Source organism: Rhinolophus ferrumequinum, chromosome 5 (genome assembly GCF_004115265.2).
Source record: "Rhinolophus ferrumequinum isolate MPI-CBG mRhiFer1 chromosome 5, mRhiFer1_v1.p, whole genome shotgun sequence".
In the NCBI taxonomy this organism is placed as follows: domain Eukaryota; kingdom Metazoa; phylum Chordata; class Mammalia; order Chiroptera; family Rhinolophidae; genus Rhinolophus; species Rhinolophus ferrumequinum.
In genome coordinates, this window is record NC_046288.1 from 51,061,472 (window position 1) to 51,079,289 (window position 17,818).

The following is a 17,818-nucleotide window of genomic DNA, read 5'->3' on the forward strand; positions in this document are numbered from 1 at the left end:
AACATTATTGTTGCAGGTTCTGAAGAGGAGTATTTCCTCCTTGCCATCAGAAGAGTCAGTGACTTCTTGCTGGGAACTGGATGCATTAGAGGGTGGCTAGTCAATATGATTCTTCTTGCTGTGCTTTTCCTCTGCTTCATTTCCTCATATTCAGCTTCTGTTAAAGGTAAGTTTGTATTGCCTTTTGCTAAACTTTTAATTTTAATTGTTGAGGGGAAAGTGTGTGTGTGTGTGTGTGTGTGTGTGTGTGTGTGTGTGAATAGTGAAAGAGTTTCTAATTAAACCATCTTCAAAACCATGTAACTATGGAATGTTTGTGAAGGCACGACTAGGTTAGAATGAAAACCTAATTCAAATTCTTCCATACATTAAGAAAACAGAGATTCCTTTTAGTTACAGTCCCTCAGACTAGTAGGCTTCTTGCTTCATTTTCTCATTTATGGTCTATTTTTAAAAGGGAGAAAATGATGCCAGCTATTGTTACCTGCTGCTGTTGGTCACTCACTGAATGTAGCTCCTTCATTTGAGTTGTAAAAGAAGATTTTTAAAAATCAGTTCTTAAATTTCCTTCTAGTTGCTTAGCAATGTGACATCAAGAAGAGTTAGACCCAATGAGAAGGGCATTTGATTTGCCAAAGAATTATGTATGAAATGGTAAAGCGTGCATTTAATTCCATTACTATTTAGAAGTGATAGAATTATCAAGTTAGTAAATTACAGAAAATAAAATTACATGATATAGGTTTAAGAAAGAAGATTTATTATCTTTGGAAAAAGTGTTGCTAGTTATCGTTTCTATTTTAAGATAGAATTGATTTTAAAAAACATGAATTGATACATTTCAGAGACAAAACACAAAATACAAGTAGTATTTTCAAAAAGGTACATGAAATGTACTAATATGGAATCTTGTTTGAAATCAACGTTTATATACTCCTTGGATTCCTAAATGTTTCACCTGTAAAATTACCACTTTTTAGAGTCTCTTAAGAGGGCCCACTGTCCAAGTCAATTGACCTAACACATAATTTAGTATGATAAAGTCCAATTTAATAACTGTGTACTCTAAGTAATTGATATAAAATAATTCATTTGTAAACTTCTAAACCAGTTTTTGGATAACTATGGCTTTTAATCAAAAAGTGAAGTTTGTCTGAAGATTTTTTTGCCTGGAAAATTTCCATGTGAAGGAAAAAGATAATCTTTGTTATTGGAACAGTAAATGGAGGGCTAAATTTAAGTTATTTCACCTAATCAAACGATACTTAAGATTCTTGAACTAAAGACAATATTTTTCACCAATTTTCCAAAATGTTTAGTATTTAAAAATACAGTCCTTACTTGGATGACAAAATATTTAATGGGGAGAAAATAAAGGTTTGTAAATTATATCTGACTAAGAATTATTACATAGAGAGCTTACTGTTTCATTATGTGTCAAATAAACTGTTGTGTATTTAAAATATGAGTGATTTAAATACCATAGTATCAAACCTAATACCGTGATTATTTTGAGAAAAATAATTGAGATATAATAGTTACTGTAGGCTTTTCTTTTTTCCCACCATATAAATTAGAAAACTGGATAACCTGGTATTATCAAATACATGTATTTATAAAGATTTAAAAATACACACATGCACATGCCCATACACAACTGTCATACAGGTTTAGAGGATGACAGCTAGTGTTTGTTGTGTACAGCTCAGTGGTAAACCCAGATTTTTAGAACCTGAAGCTTATGTAATTTTGGGACCATCTTTGAGAAAAGATTACAAACATATGTTATTCTTGTGAATGCTACTGAAGAAAAGATACGGCATGTGTACACATTGCTAGTCCCTTCCAAGATCTTGAAAGGAGCCTGGGCAAGTGAGGGCCCCAAACCTAGTCATTAGCTTCATGGTGTAAGCTGCTTATGCCAAAGACCATAAATAAAAAGTACAGGACTTGACAGCTTTCTCTCTACCTAGATGTGATAACCTTTTGTATTCTAGTACCACGATGTCATTATTGATTCCTTGCCCTCTGTAATGATTGACATTTAATAAGCAAACTACCTGTGAAAAGTTTACTTTAAAATCAGACCATTATAAATAGTGGGAACCCGTGAATCACCTCAAAACTCATCTAAAACTTAATTGTTTTAGCAAATTGTTTAGCAAGTTCCCAGATTTGGGTGGATGTTGAGTGCCAGTTGGACTGTGAAGAGAATGGAGGAGAGAACTAGGATTATATGGAAAAGGGTCTGTGTGGAAGAGATGCTGACTGTGAACATTCTAAAGACTCAAGTTTTCCCTACTTTTTCCGAATCATATTTTATAACGCTGGGTCTATTCTCAGTGCCTTCTTCGGGTTTTCTTTATAGTACTTCTGCTTTTGATAACACACATAAACTTACTATTTAATCTTGTCACCTATAAACGTGAACTGTTTCTTCACTTCCCGTCTTTCTGTCAGTCCCTGGTCCTACTTATAATTTTCAGTTTATTCATATTAATCATCTTCCATTTTTTCCCACTTATCCTACTCTTTTACTTCCAGCCTTATAATTTTCTTAAAATTTTGGAATCCTAAATCCTATTACCTGTCATTCTTATCACTATTGCATATTTCTTCAAACTTCACCTTTCATTTACCTGCACTTTGTCTTCTTGCTTAAGCCAGTTAACTGTACTATTACTGTATTCATCTAAGTTTGATGAATGAATATTTTAAGATATTAAACGGTTCAAAACGAAGAGCTTTGTTGTTTTTAAGTCATTTAAAAATTCTAGATGCCCTTGAAAGGACACATTGAAGAGGTACTGACTCCTTTTTAAAATTAATTTCTCTCCTGGTTTTATCTAACATCAGCTTCAAAAAGTGCTGTTCTGCATACTGTAAAGAGCAACGTGCTAAGAAAGAAATTAAGTCAACAGTATCAATAGAACATGACCCCATTGCCCAGTGTTGCCAGATCTCGGAACAACATAAACAGAGAAATGTTTATCAAAGAGGAAAGGGTAACAGGGACAACACTACAGCACAATCCACTTATTTGAACCATTTAGGCTTTTTAGCTCCTGTTAAAAGAGGTAGGAAAAAGTTTTAAGAGAACAAGTCTCATTCTTTCCTATGCTTTATCACTTCCAAGTCATAGTTACAAACTGATCTACATTCTTCTCATTAGTAAAATAAAAGTAAGAAAAAATGCACAACATGGTAGTTTGGAAAGCTTTGGAATTTAAGAAAGGCTATCTTCCTACAAATTTTTCATAGTTATTTAAATCAGAAGACACATTTTTGTAGTCCGCAAAACTTGGATCTCAGTATATTTAAATGTCAAATTCTGCATTATATCTCCTATGTTGGGTTGAACGCAAAGTCAGCTTTTTTCCAGCTGTCGTATAATGCTTACCTTTCAGAATTACTGTGAGGATTAGATAAGACAAGATGTATTTCCTTTATGCCTTATGTGGAATTTGGTAGGTGTCAATAAAAAAGGGCCTTTCTGGTCAAACTATCTTCCCTGGCCAGAAAGCCAACGTTTGAACCTGCAGCAATGTCACCAGTTAAAACGTAGAAAAGGTAGAGAGGTAGGAGAGGCTAGAGGGAGTCACAGACTTCATCTCCTTCAAAGTTTGTTCTGACTTTTTCTGCCTTCTGTATGTCACACCTGGAGTTCTACCTGACTTGGTGTTTGGACATAGTCTGGTTTGTGTGTGTGTGTGTCTATACACTTGGATACCTACTCCCACACTTCTTTCTCCTGGCTTTTCCAGATTCCTACTGCTTGTTTCCTCATCCTCTGTCTTGGAAAATTTGTTAGACCATGTAATTTCACCACCCATCTCACTCAAACTCTAAGTCTATGCAAAGGTCCCTCCAAGTCTTCATGCCACCCATAGGTACCTATTAGACCTCATCTCCTTCTGCTGTGTCTTTCCCTTACTCAATTGCAGCCTTTTTGGCCTCCCTGCCGTTCCTCCATTACACCTGCATGAACTCTTCTCAGGGTCTTTCAACTTATTCCCTTTGTGGGGAGGATGGCGAGGTAGGAGTGTGGGATGAGGAGAAGGAAATACTCTTCCCCCAGATATCCATGTGGTTAGCATAAAGCCTTTGTCCAGAATCTAACCTTCTCACAAAGGTCTTTCCCTCAGTATTTCCATTCCCTTTTCTGTTTCATTTTTCTTCATACAGTTACATAATTTATAAATATATAAGCTTATTGCCCATCTCCTCCTCATTTAGATATGAACTCTACAAAGATAAACAATTTGTCTGTTTGTTAACTAGTATACTCCAGAGCCTAGAAAGGTGCTCACCACCTAGTGGGTGCTCACTACATCTTTGTTGAATGAACAAATGAATGAATGAATGAATTCCTAGCTCATTCCCTAATAATAGAAAAGAGTTTAACTTAAAGTTTTAGATGTGTACAGTATAGGTAAGAGCATGATCTCTAGAGCCAGACAGCCTGGGTTCACATCCTGATTCCACAACTATCTGAGTAATCGTGGATAAAATGTGTAATCTCTGTGTCCCTCGATTTCCCTATCTACGAAATGAGATTAATAATGGTACCTACTCCATTAGGTTTTTGTGAAGATTCAATAAGTTAATATACATAAAACACTTCATTTATTAGAGACAATGTATTATGACTATTTTTCCCTCAGGACAGTAGGCGTTATAGTAGGTAATGGAGACAGTAGATGGTAAAGATTTTTCAGAGGTTTTTTTTTTTTAAAAAAAACTTTTGACTTTGCAAAGTAATTCTACTTCCTTTCTCAGCTGCCTCACTTCTGGCCTAGTCATCTCAACCTCCTCTATGTCCCTGCCCTCATATGAATATTTCTTGAGGGGGAGAAAAATGTTATGGTGGCCTAGTATCATTGACTAGGCAATGCAACCTCATTAGCGCTGAGGAACAATATAGACTGAAATCTTTTCTGACTACCTCCTGAGAGCTAGAGATAGAAAACATACAAAAAAGAGTTTGTGTAACCATAAACTTCAAGTCATCTCTAGGAAAGACTTGATCCTACTCATATATATATATATTTGGGGGTTAAATTAAACTGAATTGAAGAGTGTGTGAACTCCTCCATATGTCATTTTTTTTTGGCTCACAGTACTGACTTGTATCCTATTAGACGTAAATTGCCCTGCCGAATTAAAGCCTGTGCTAAGGTTTTATGTGAAACATTCTTTTATTCAGAAAGAGCTATTTTAAATTTACATGTGTGTAGCCTTGAAATGCACCTTTGTTCTACAAGTTTACTGATTAAATGAACAGAATAAATTTCATTAGAGGAATATTCTTTAAAGATTCATTCCAAATATCCAATTTAAGGAATTGTCTTTTAACCCCTAAGATTACTTTGGCATTGATCCATTGCATTTAAATGATATGTTAATTACTAATTATTTTTATTAATTTTACAAAGCAATCCCAGGCTGAACGTCTACTGAAAACTGTATTCCTTATACTTTAATCCAGCTGGGGTAGAAAAAATCATATGCATATAATTAAAGGCAATATAATGACATTTACAAAAAATATTTTGTAGTCAACCAGGGTAATATTTAGATAATCTGATTGACCAGGGATACACACTAAGGTTTCTGACATAGAAGCTTATTTGTTTGTTAGTTTTTGTTGTTCCAGCCAATGATTTTAGCAGATGGAGAAGTAGAACCATCTTTCATTCAGCAAATATTTATTAAGCTCCCACTTGGCACCACTGTGCTAGATGAGGAATGCATTGGTGGCAAGAAAGCACAGTCTCTGGCCTGATGGATGCCTGACAACTAATACTTGACTTGTGTCACTATCTTTATGCAGGGCACACAACTGGTCTCTCATTAAATAATGACCGACTATACAAACTCACATACTCCACTGAAGTTTTCCTTAATCGGGGCAAAGGAAAACTCCAAGACAGTGTGGGTTACAGAATTTCATCCAATGTGGACGTCGTCTTACTGTGGAGAAATCCTGATGGTGATGATGACCAACTGATCCAAATCACGGTGGGCATTTTCTACCAGAAAGCTGCAAACATTAGATGTCAGCAAAGTCTCTGAGAAGTATACTATTTGACAGCTCTTGTGTTCTTAGTTGTATATCCATTTAGTTTCTCTGTCACTAAAATAAGTAGACCTACAGTTTTGAAGTTATTGCTAATCAGAAGTGATCTGACCTTTCCAAATTGTTGAAGTAGGCAAAAGAAGGCATATGCTGGTGAGTAACTGGAGTGTGATGTCCAGTTCTTTATGTCATGTTAATAAGCATGTTAAACTAAAATCCATTTGAAATGTTTTGGGTGTGAGGAGTCAAGAGTCCATGTCATGTGAAAAACAATTGAGGCCACTCTAACTGAAAGAAAAGATAAATTGGGACCTCCCAATTTTCCTGAGTTTCTTGAAAAAAACGGTGGAATTATCAATGAGGGAGTGAACTTATTCTGTATTCTTCCTGAGGAAAGAATCAGGTGCTCCTCTGCATGGCAGTGTTTGGCCACTTATGATGCTTTAGATTTATGGGTTGAGAAAGGAAGTCAATTGCCTTTGGGATCTCAACCAATTTTACTATATGATGATTCCATATTTGCTTTTCAATGACCCAAAAGCAATAGATTTCTTTAGTAAAGTCAGTTATTCCTCTACATGTTCGTGTGAAATAAGTATTCAGGACTAAAATTTACTTCATTGTAACTGAGAAGTAGTTGCTGTTATGTTTTATAATGAGGTGTCTTTGCAATACATTTAACAAGTGATCTTTGCTTCTTTGGATGTCTCTTAACAGCTGTTGTATTTTCCAAGTTGGATCAAAATTTCATCTACCTCTCTGAGCCATTTCTCAATAGAACAGTATTCCGCAGAAAACATTCTGTACCTCCTTGTTCAATAATCAGATTGTTCATGTTTAACTTTGTATATACAGATGAAGTACAATGGGGCAGGATTTCTTTCCAACAAATGGTACAGAAAATGAATATATCAGGCAAATAGCAACAGTTCAAAATGAATGAGAAGAGTGAAAATGGCATAAAAGAGCCATCTTCTAATCATAATTATTACAAACTTGAAGTCACGTATTTCTTTTAGTATCAGTATTTTTGCATAATTCAAAAGGCTAATTTTTGAATACCTTCTCCATTCTTTCAAAGTTGATAGCTAAACCCTCTGAGTCATGAACTGAAAAACAACAGAAGAAATTATGGCCAACTCTGTTCATTGCTTTACCATTTTATTTTCTAAGAGACTCTGATGATAATAGAAAGATTTTCTAATATGTTTCTCTCCATGATTCCAGATACAGGATGTAAATGTTGAAAATGTGAATCAGAAGAGGGGAGATAAGAGCATTTTCAAAGGAAAAAATCCATCCAAAATCATAAGAAAAGAAAACCTGGAAGCTTTACAAAGACCTGTGCTTCTTCATCTAGTCCACGGAAAGGTAAGTGACTTTGGGGGGGTCTCACATCTTCTTTTCTCCAGCTTCATAATTTTCTTTCCTTCAGGACAAATTATTTTCAGGTGATTATGCTGTCACTACTTTTATGGTAAATAAAATTCTTTCCAAGAATTAAATAAATAGAGATTGCAAATTATTTCAGAAGTAAATCAAGGCATTCAATTCACTTAATTTTCTAGCCGTCTATGTTTCCTATTTTTATGAAAATCTTTATAATAGAACCAAGTATTTGTTTATTGATAAGAGAGATTATTAAAAATGTCATTCCTATTACATTAGAAAGGATTAGAAAGATATTGTAACACAAAATTTCATCACAGACGATTGGATAAATTCAGGAAAGTAGACAAATTATGAGAATGAAATTATCTAACTTAGATAAGTGATGTTAAAAGTGATATTAAAAAAAAGTGATATTAACTTGTTAGGGGAATATCAATATCTGGCTAGAGTACAAAATTGAAGATTTTGAAAGGATATGGCATTTCTAAGGTAGAGTTGATTTTTTAAAAAAGCGTTGAGAGATTATTTTAAAAGTATGACTTTGAAAAGCATTTTATATATTAAGGTAATGAATGAATGCTATAATCATTTGAAAATTAGCTCAGAAAATTCTGTAAGTATACATTACTTATAGTTTGATTTTAGTCTATTAAAATGGTCTTAATATGTTTGGAATTGAGAAGCAATTGTGATTTATGTAATTAGGCATTACATAAACCCACATAGGTTTATGAAAAGTATAGGTATTACATTGATATGCTTAAAAATGCATTAGTAAAGATGAAAGGTCAATTTTAGGAACTAAAGTAGAAAAATAGAAAGGGACTCTTATAGTTAAAACTCTACACATCTCTAAAATTTCTCTAGATTCAAAATTTCTAGATCCAAAATAAAGCTGAAAACAAATACTTTAAAATATAAATTTCAGACATATAATATACTTCGCATCATGATGCATGATTTTACATAAAGAACTACAAAGGGACTCACATGAAGGATTATTGTGTGGTCACCTATCCTACAACCATATATGAAATTACCATTTCCAGAATGCTTCTCTTTCTTCTCCACTTGTCAAAATGCTTACCATGCTTCAGGTTTTGCCCACAGGACCTTTCTTCCAGGGAGTTCACACTCTTCTAGCCAGCCGGAAATAACCAGCCCTCTTCAGAACCCTCTTGCACTTTGTAGCTTATTCATGGTCCTATCACTTTCCTTTTGATCATTTGTGTTCATTGCTAGATTATGGTTGCAGTAGAGAAAATTCCCCTTCCTTGTTATATTCCAGCCCGCCACTCACCTTCATGCCCTTCCACTGTCTTCCTCCCCACAGCACCCAGCACCATGCCTTGCACTGACTGACTTGGTGTCCTAGGAAACTTTTCCCAACATTCTCTCAAAGTCTGTACTCCCCTTGGCTTGTTTCTATCTAAGCATTTACCACAGTGTACTGTAATCCTCTCTTTATTTCTCTGCCATTCACCAAGTCAGAGTAGACTTCTCTTGGGCAACAATTTTGTCTTTATGTATTCAGCAGCTCGTTCATAGTGGGAAGGCAGTAAATGTTTGTAAACTAAAGGAATGAACGAATAAGTTATATGGAGGTAAAATGAGTCGGACTTTGAGAAAGGCTTTGCTAACTTCACTGTTTGCTTCCTAATAACTAAAATGTAGAGCACTCAATCCCTGGACTGACTGAAGACATTCCGTGAATTATCTCTTTTATCCTCAGTATAAGGCATAGGAAGCAGTTGCTGCTTTATCATCCTCTGTAATAGATGAGGAAACCAAAGTTAAGAGAAGTAAAGAAACTTGCCTAGGGTCAAACGGGTGGCAAGTGGTAGAACTGAGATTTAAAACAGAGGGTCTAAATTTAGAATCTATGCTGGAAACCACTATGTTATACTATCTTCTAGCTGGAAAGTGTTTGGGAAAATGTTACCTCTTTGGTTGACTTATAATGTTCCTACATTATTCTTCACCATATCTGTTAACTCACTTGATTTTCATATGGCACAACTTTGTTAGCAACATGAAATACTGTTATTTCCTTCTCTGGCCTTCCAATGTGGCAAAATACTTGAGCCCATAAATTATTAATTGCATTTATAGTCTTAATGACAACCAATCATTTTATAGCCCCTTGGATAGCAGTTGAGTACAAAGTCTTTTGTTACACACACAAAAATGACTTAGTGTCCTCACTGTTCAAAGGCTGGGTTGGAGCTGCCACATCATTATTTCAGTGACTCCAATATGCCAACTATACAGGAGCTATGACTTGTGGTAATTTACTATAGCCACAGGTTAAAGTGCATTGTACTACTATCTTTCAAGGATACGATAAAGTACTTCCGAAAAAACATGTCCCTGAGGACTAAGAAACTATGTAGAATCACTGAGAGCTACATTACTCTCAAAAAGATCATTATTTAAACTCCCACTTCAGTTTACTACGAGGGATATTATGAAAGGAAACACTGAACTGTTGCTGATCGACAGTTTCCTTGAAGAACGTTTTTTACCCAAGGCTCAAGTTAAGTTTTACGGCCTGAAATTTCTTTGATTTCAAGGATGTTCGTCAACATGTATTTTTTGTCTTTCCTGAGCCCCTGTTTTAAGCTCCTATATTTACACTGTAAACGAGAGCCCATTAAAATACTTAGATACATCTTTTTTCCATACCCTCTCATCTCCCCTATGTGTATTTGGATATGACTCTAGATTTGTCTACAAATCATAAATGAAGTTGTAAACATGACAGTTTTCTGGTTAAGTTGATTAACACTGACAACCAAAAGATGCCTCAAGTTACAGCCTGAATTCTTTCTTGGCATGAAATGCTAATCCAGTTAACTGGATATTTACCAGATTTCCATTTCTGGTTTTCACTGTTAGTATTGATTAAATAGACCATGTGGCTGCTGAGTCAGCCTTTTATTTTGTTATTTCTAGCCATTGATTTGCTTTCTGAATCTGGCAGTGTGGCTTCTGTACACACACACTGAACCTCCAAAATAAATGTGACACCTTGAAAATGTAGTTTTTCATATATTTTTTCACTTGTCTGTTTTCCAGGGTGCCATTTCCTAGCTATGTTCTGTCTTAGATGCATATCAAAGACACGTTTAGAGACATAACTCCAGCTGAGTAGATCAAATAAAATGACTAATCTCTGTTTACTGGGATCCTTTTTGTTTAATTTTGTGGTTTGTCCAGTTGATGGAATTTTGCTTTCTCTTATTCTTAAAGAATGTATAAATTAAAGGAATTGTGTAGAACCATTTTCTCCCTAAGGAAAAAATATGGATAATCCCTACTGATTACAAAGGGAAATGGACCTTCAAAATTTGGCTGGAATAGGCACTTCATCCTTTTCCCCACAACTCACCCATCTCTCTCTGTGTTTGGTTTCCGTGGGTTAAAGTCTGAGTTTGTGACTAGGTGGTGCCACTGCCTCTCTCTGGAAGCTCTGGAGACTGTGAATTTAGATAAGAGTCCTGTGCTCTCAGATGTTCAGAACTCATTTCAAACTGAATGAAGAAATCAGTTTTATAGCCTGAATATAATAAAACTTAACTCAGTTCCTGTTGTGAAATAATGAATTGAAGATAGCTGCTGTGACAGCACATGGATTGAACTGCAAAGTTCTGACTTTATTATTTTTTTTCATTATTGAAAACCTGCTCAATTTTAACAGTTTTGCAACTTAGCTAATTTGGATACCAGAGCTGTCTTCACTTTGGATCTCCGTGGTCTGCGCTAAAGGGACAGAATTTATGCCCCAAAGGTACCAGTCATACAAAGGAAAGGTAGCAGTCAAGGAAAAAGAGAGTTGTCCAGTTTTGTCGTTCTAGGGTAATCATAAAAACTAATAGAAAGAATGAAAAAGAAATTTTCTTTATGTCTCACAGTTTACATTGTTTAGCCTGCCAGGAAAAAAAAAATGTCTCTAACACCGTTTTCTTAGTGACCTAGTGGTCAATATCAAAATTTGATCCATGGGAATGGACCAGAAATAGAAAAGTACTTAGTCTTATGCATAGTCCAAGGATTAAATCTGAGAATTGGGTTTCCTGACATTTTAGGTCAAACTTTATAAAGAGTTCAGGCACATTTTGTAGCCTTGAAGGAAAGTGAGAATACCGGTGATAGTACAAGTATTTTTCCCACTTGATGGCTATTCTTGCTTTCTAACGTAATTAAGACTCGGGCTAACATCGTCACGGTCCATAGGCACATGAGCATTGCCACTGTGTGAGCCCTTCTGACTGTATTTGGGTGCAAGTGATCCAGTTATGAACCTCTAATAGTCATGATATCTGGAGATATCATACTCCCAAATATTTGAAAAGGAAGTTACACTGTAATTTCTAAAAAGTAAGAAGACCCAGTTGACAAAATTCAGCTTTGGATATGAGAAATTGTCAGTGATTTGTTTGAGGATGATACCATGGATTTTCAGATGCTGAGGTCACAATTCCAATTCCTTTTTAACCTGGACAAGCACAATTCCAACATTTATAGATTTGTCCAGTATCATGACTAAAATTGATTGTTGGCTGGATAAAGTACCTAGTAAATCTGTCACTAGGCAGAGTATATGTAGAAAATAAAAACGGATTTGAGACACTTGTTTGGAATATTTAGGAAAAATATTCTCTTCTTCTAAGGGTATGAGAGTTTCCACGTAGGCTGAATTGTTCAGATTGGTATTAATTGAATTCATTGCATAATTAATGAACTTTCTGTTTTACTTCAGAAGTCGTGGTTGGCTTTCAAGAAAAATAGGAAGGCATTCAGGATATTTCTGGTAGAAGTGCTCAGCTATAATTACCGTAAACCTTGGGAATTTTTAGAGAGGCTCCATCAATCCCCTATTTCTAAATCGTGTGATGTGTTTGGAGTTAATATAGAGTGAAAAATGACAGACTGCTTTCCAGAAAATTCTCTTTGTATTTTTATCCTTGTTTCTTAAACATGAGCTAAATTACCCCTGTGCCTGTAATATCAAGGATGAAATAAAACCATGATATGCCAGTTACTACTGCAGTCAAACCACAGTCACCCTCCTCATTCCAACCTCTTTTTCCTGCCTTCTAAAGGGCAACTCAAAGCAGTTCCTGGAGCAGACCGTGCAATGGTAGCAATCTCAACCTGAAATCTTCTAACTTTCAATATCTCTTCTGGGCCCTTATCATGGCCCTTGGTGGCTGTGTTATCTTAGCAGTGTTCAGAGTGGTGATTGCTATGCTCTTCCAAAACCCTATTTCTCTGCTGTTATTTTAACCCCTGGTTAGTTCTTGTTTCAAGAAGAGTTACAGGTAGAGAACATATTGACATGTTCAAAGAGACTGTTCCTGATTTCTCTTCCTTGGGCAATCCTTGTTCTCACAGAAATCCCAGCCTAAACCAGTGTTCTCTTTCCTTCCGTACGTTATGCCCATCGTGTTCAGAGCCTTCATTATCAGTCTCCCAAAATTTCATATTCTGATGGTCCAGCTTCTTATGCGTAGAAATTTAAATAGCTTCTTTTCGCAACAAAAGATATCCCAGCTTTGGAGTAACAAATCCCTTTCTCCCAGAATTGGTAGGGGTAAGAATCTGACCTTTCCTGCCACTTATTTAACCAAAGATGATAAGCGATGCATTTTTGCTTCATTTATGTTTGTCTTTTTCTCCCCCCTTAGGTCAAAAACTACTACTCATATCAAAATGAGCCAGTTGCCATAGAAAATCTCAAGAGAGGCCTGGCTAGCCTATTTCAGATGCAGTTAAGCTCTGGAACCACCGATGAGGTACTTAACTAATATTAAAATTCCAGAATCTTATTTGTCAATAGAGTTACCAAATTGTTTGGATTTCTACTTGCAGAAAGTCAGTAAAATGTTACTACAATGATAATGATCAGAAAAGGTAAGTTGGGTGGTAAAATCTTATTTACATATGCCATTTACACCAATGTGTACTCAAATACAGGGTAAAGAGAGTTCGACTCAGTTGTACTAAGAAGACCTATAGAACGACTGAAGGACAGAGGTGCAGAAAACCTTGGGGAGAGTTTTAGTGGTATCACTATCCCGTGGGGAGATTATTAAAAATATAGATTGCCAGGATTCACTGCAGAGCTTCTGACTGAATAGATTAAGGAGGACCTGAGCATCTGTATTTTAAGTTTTCTCAGATAATTTGGATGCATTGTCAGTTTGGGGACCCATTGGTCTATGCCAACCCTCATCATTTTACGAAGAAACTGAGGTTAAACTGGAGAAGTTCAGTGGTTCCCCCAGTACCACACCTGGAATCAAAAGCAGAGCTGAATCTGAATTCAGACAGCCCAGGAATGGGTGAGAAAAATCTGATAGAGGGCCTAGGAAATGTTAGTTAGCTTGCTACAGTGAAGGCCGGGTGTGGTGCTAGCAGAAGCCAGCGGGAACGCTTAGAGAATCTAAGCAGAGTCTGTATTGGGATACTCCTGCCTATACTCCATTTGCTGATGTGACTTATAATAAGTTGAACTAATCCAACGTATTTTTAAAGATTTCTAATTATACTCAGCTAGTCAAAGTGCACACACACGTACACACTCACACACACTCTCACCCACATAGGGTAGGTATAACATTAAAAGTCAACTCCCCTTGCCACATAATTACCCATTTACCAGAGGTTTTGATTGTGACCAGGTTATTTGTCTAATTCTTATTAGACATTAGAGAGAAGTAGAAAATCCTTTATTATTCCCTGGGCAATAAGAAGGCACTAGTAAGACTCAGCCAGAGGATGGAAAAGAACCCGCATGCTGCAGGAAACACTTCCTATCTTGTCAGCCTGCACAAAAAAGCACCCCCCCTCCGCCCTCCCGTGACATATTAAGGACCCCAATTTTCAAGCCAATTTCCACTGGAGTTTACATGGTCCATGTGAGAATCCCAAAAATTATACCTTGACTTTTGTCTTTAGGTAGATATCTCTGGGGATTGTAAAGTAACCTACCAGGCTCATCAAGACAAAGTGACCAAAACTAAGGCCTTGGATTCATGCAAAATAGAAAGGCCTGGATTTACAACCCGAAATCAGGTATGACTGATAACCATTTCTTCGATTACATTTTGTGGAAATTAATTTAAATTAATAGAAGAATAAGGTAATGATATCATTTGGGAACATTTATAATTTTTAATTTAGGGTATAGTTTCACATAGTATCAAACGAATAGGCTCATTTTAGTGTGTTATAGGTTTGAATGGTGGGGGAGAGTGGAAAGGGGAAGCTCCTTTGCAAATTAAAAGATAATTTAGTATTTGACTTAATCCAAACATAAAAAGCTGATTATATGTTACAACTCCATTTATTTATTTATTTATTTGTGTATTTGTTATTTATTTATTGACTTATTTACTTACTTACTTATTTAGGTCTTGGGTGTCACCTCAAAAGCCATGTCTGTCACTACCTATAAGATAGAAGACAGCTTTGTTATAGCTGTGCTGGCAGAAGAGACACACGCTTTTGGGCTGAATTTTCTACAAACCATTGCAGGCAAAATAGTATCAAAGTAAGACAATACGGAAATTTTAATTTTCTTTACTCTTCTTTAATATATTTTTATACTTGGTTTTTAAATGTATATAGTGCTTCCTCATTTTGACTGTGAGCTCCTTGAAAGCAATGATTATATCTTGCTCATCTTTTATTTTTCACATTATCTACAACAATTATGGCATATAGTAAATACTTAATGTTTTTTTTTAAATAGAATTTCATTAAAAATTAATGGTTCACTGAATAGAATTTAAATTTTCAAAAGACAATCTATTTGATTTATTCTAGTTTATTTTCTAATTTCTCTGTCAAATGTTTTCAAAGTTAGGGTTAAAAGTGATGGCATTTGGATGTTCTCTTTTCAGGATTTTTTTGTTGTTGTTAATAAACACATACAAAGTTTCATAGTAAAATGTGTGACAGAATTTTTGACGTGATTTATAGTACTTACATATTCAAGCTTGTTATTTCAATTTGAGAAAAGTTCTCTGGTCAGAATAGTTCTCACAGGCTTAAGAACTGGAATTTTAAATCTAAGAGTATGTGTTATTTTCAGATTTTAATTTAGAAGAACATTTTCTAGTCTTAAATGTGTTATATCTTAAGCCATTGCTTCTCAATATTTCCTCTGAAGTAGCCCTCATGTCAGAGGTGAATGAATGTAAAACCTGGGAGAAGTGCCTAAAACCATAAATTATTGAAATTGTATTGAAGACTCTCTGGGGTAGAATTTTGTATTCTACTATGGTTTTCATATATTTTCATATAAATTAATATTTTAAATTACTTATCAGGTCTATTAGGTTTCCATTGCTCTATAACAAACCACTCCAAATTTAGTAGTGTAAAAAGCAACATTCATTTTATTATTCTCTCCCATAATTCTGGGGCTTGCCCTGGCCTACTAGACAAGCCTCGCTTGGTGTCTGTTATACAGTTGCAGATAGTCACTGACCAGAGTTGGTTCAAAGGATTCTCCCTGACTTCTCTGGTGTCTGGGTTGGAAAGACACAAATCATTGAAGCTCTTCATGCATTTCTCTTTATCTCCACGTGGTGTTTCTTACATGGCAGCTCAGGTCACCAAAGGTACATGTGCTGCTAGCACGCCTGACAGAAGCCTAATTCTCTTTTATGACTTAACCTTACCAGTCATATAGTGTCAATTCTGTCATCTATTAGTTGGGACAGTCACAGAGTTCTGGCCAGTCTCAAGTAGAGGGATGTAGACTCTTATTTCTTGATGGGAAAGAGACAAGATTCTAAAAGAGCATAAAAGACAAAAATGTTATTGAGGCCATTTTTGGCAAATAAGATTTCCTAATTGTCTTAGTCAATAAATAACCTACGAGTATGGTTGCATTGAAGATATCATTTTCGGGAAGCTGGGCTAAATTCAAAAGAGGTGACATTACATATCTTGTTCAGCATCCAGGCAAATTGGCTTCCCTGAATTTGCTCGTCATTGTATTTTGAAAATCCAGAGTTAAATTTTCAATCGTTAAATAACATTCTGCTCTAGAAAGATGTCATAATTATCTTGAGGTTTCTGTTACTGCTGGAGATATCATAGCTTGAAAGACATGCAAAGACTTAAACAACGTGAATAAATTAGTATCTTGTTTGAAAGAAAAAAAGCAATTAGTAGCTTCTTCACTCAATAGAATGCTGCTCATGTGATATTTCTCTTCCTTGATTATACAGGCAGAAACTAGAGCTGAAGACCACTGAAGCAGGCCCAAGACTGATACCTGGAAAGCAAGTTGCCACCGTAATTAAAGCAGTTGATTCAAAGTACGAGGCCCTTCCCATTGTGGGGCAGGTCTTCCAGACCGAGTGTAAAGGGTGCCCTTCTGTAAGTGTGAACAACTGCGTTGTATGGCCAAATATGGGAACAATCATGGCTTAAAATTCTATTTTCCTTTTGCCTCCAATGGAAACTTCAGTTAATTTTGTGAACTACCAGCCACCAATGAATTTTAATGACAGTAGCCTAACAATATGCACCCGAGATGATGCATAACACAATAATTAACAAATAATTACTGTCCACTCATCTCAAATAAAAAAATGATGTCACTTAAGGGCCGCTTCTTAAAAGTATCACCTAGAATACAGGGGAAATAAGGGCCTGATGACGTTAGGGGGAAGCACGTGGTATCAAGAGTGTGCACAGGGGTCTGAATCCTGCAACTTCTGCCGCTTAGGAGCAATATGTCCACAGGTGAAATGCATTACTGAGCTCAGTGTTCTGAGTATTGCTGTGAGGACTAAAAAAAGGATACCAGCTCTTTGCCTAGATTAGGGAACACTTCCTCACCCCAGCCCAACCTTCCCTGCAATTATAGCCAGAAATGAGACAGCACATCCCCAAAGCAAAGAGTAGATCATATTGTAACATTTTTAACCCAACTAAGAGAAATTTCATTTATTGCACGAATTAGTTGTGACATGTGGCCACAGAAATGACTCTAAGGTCCAGTATTTCCTAATATTTAATCTCTTGTCAGAAGAGCAGACCCTTGGTTTCCTGTCCTGTTTGTAGCTACCAGAAAATGCTCTTCCCTTGGATATTATCAATGTTTAGAAAAGTGGAATCATCAAGAACGAATACAATAATTTGCTTAAAGTACAAGGCACTAATTCCATACTAGTTTTTCAAATATACCAAAATTGAATAAAGGGAAAACCAAAATGAAACAGAAAGTCATCACTCTCTATCTTTGATTTTTCTTTTATTTGTTTTTCTTTTATCTCATTTAACGTTCCAGTATAATTTTGTTATGTCATAGGAGAGGGAAAT

The 17,818-nt window shown here is 35.8% G+C and overlaps 1 protein-coding gene across 1 annotated transcript in view; it reads left to right on the forward strand.

The window, feature by feature from the left end:
- The first annotated feature begins 61 nt into the window (after window positions 1-61).
- The window catches only part of MTTP (microsomal triglyceride transfer protein), a 43,060-nt gene continuing 25,303 nt past the window's right edge, over window positions 62-17,818 (forward strand). Inside the window, 7 exon segments of the mRNA XM_033105446.1 lie at window positions 62-166; window positions 5,834-6,021; window positions 7,307-7,450; window positions 13,162-13,269; window positions 14,435-14,551; window positions 14,890-15,029; window positions 16,720-16,870. Coding sequence (XP_032961337.1) covers window positions 106-166; window positions 5,834-6,021; window positions 7,307-7,450; window positions 13,162-13,269; window positions 14,435-14,551; window positions 14,890-15,029; window positions 16,720-16,870 — 909 coding nt within the window. The 5' untranslated portion in view covers window positions 62-105.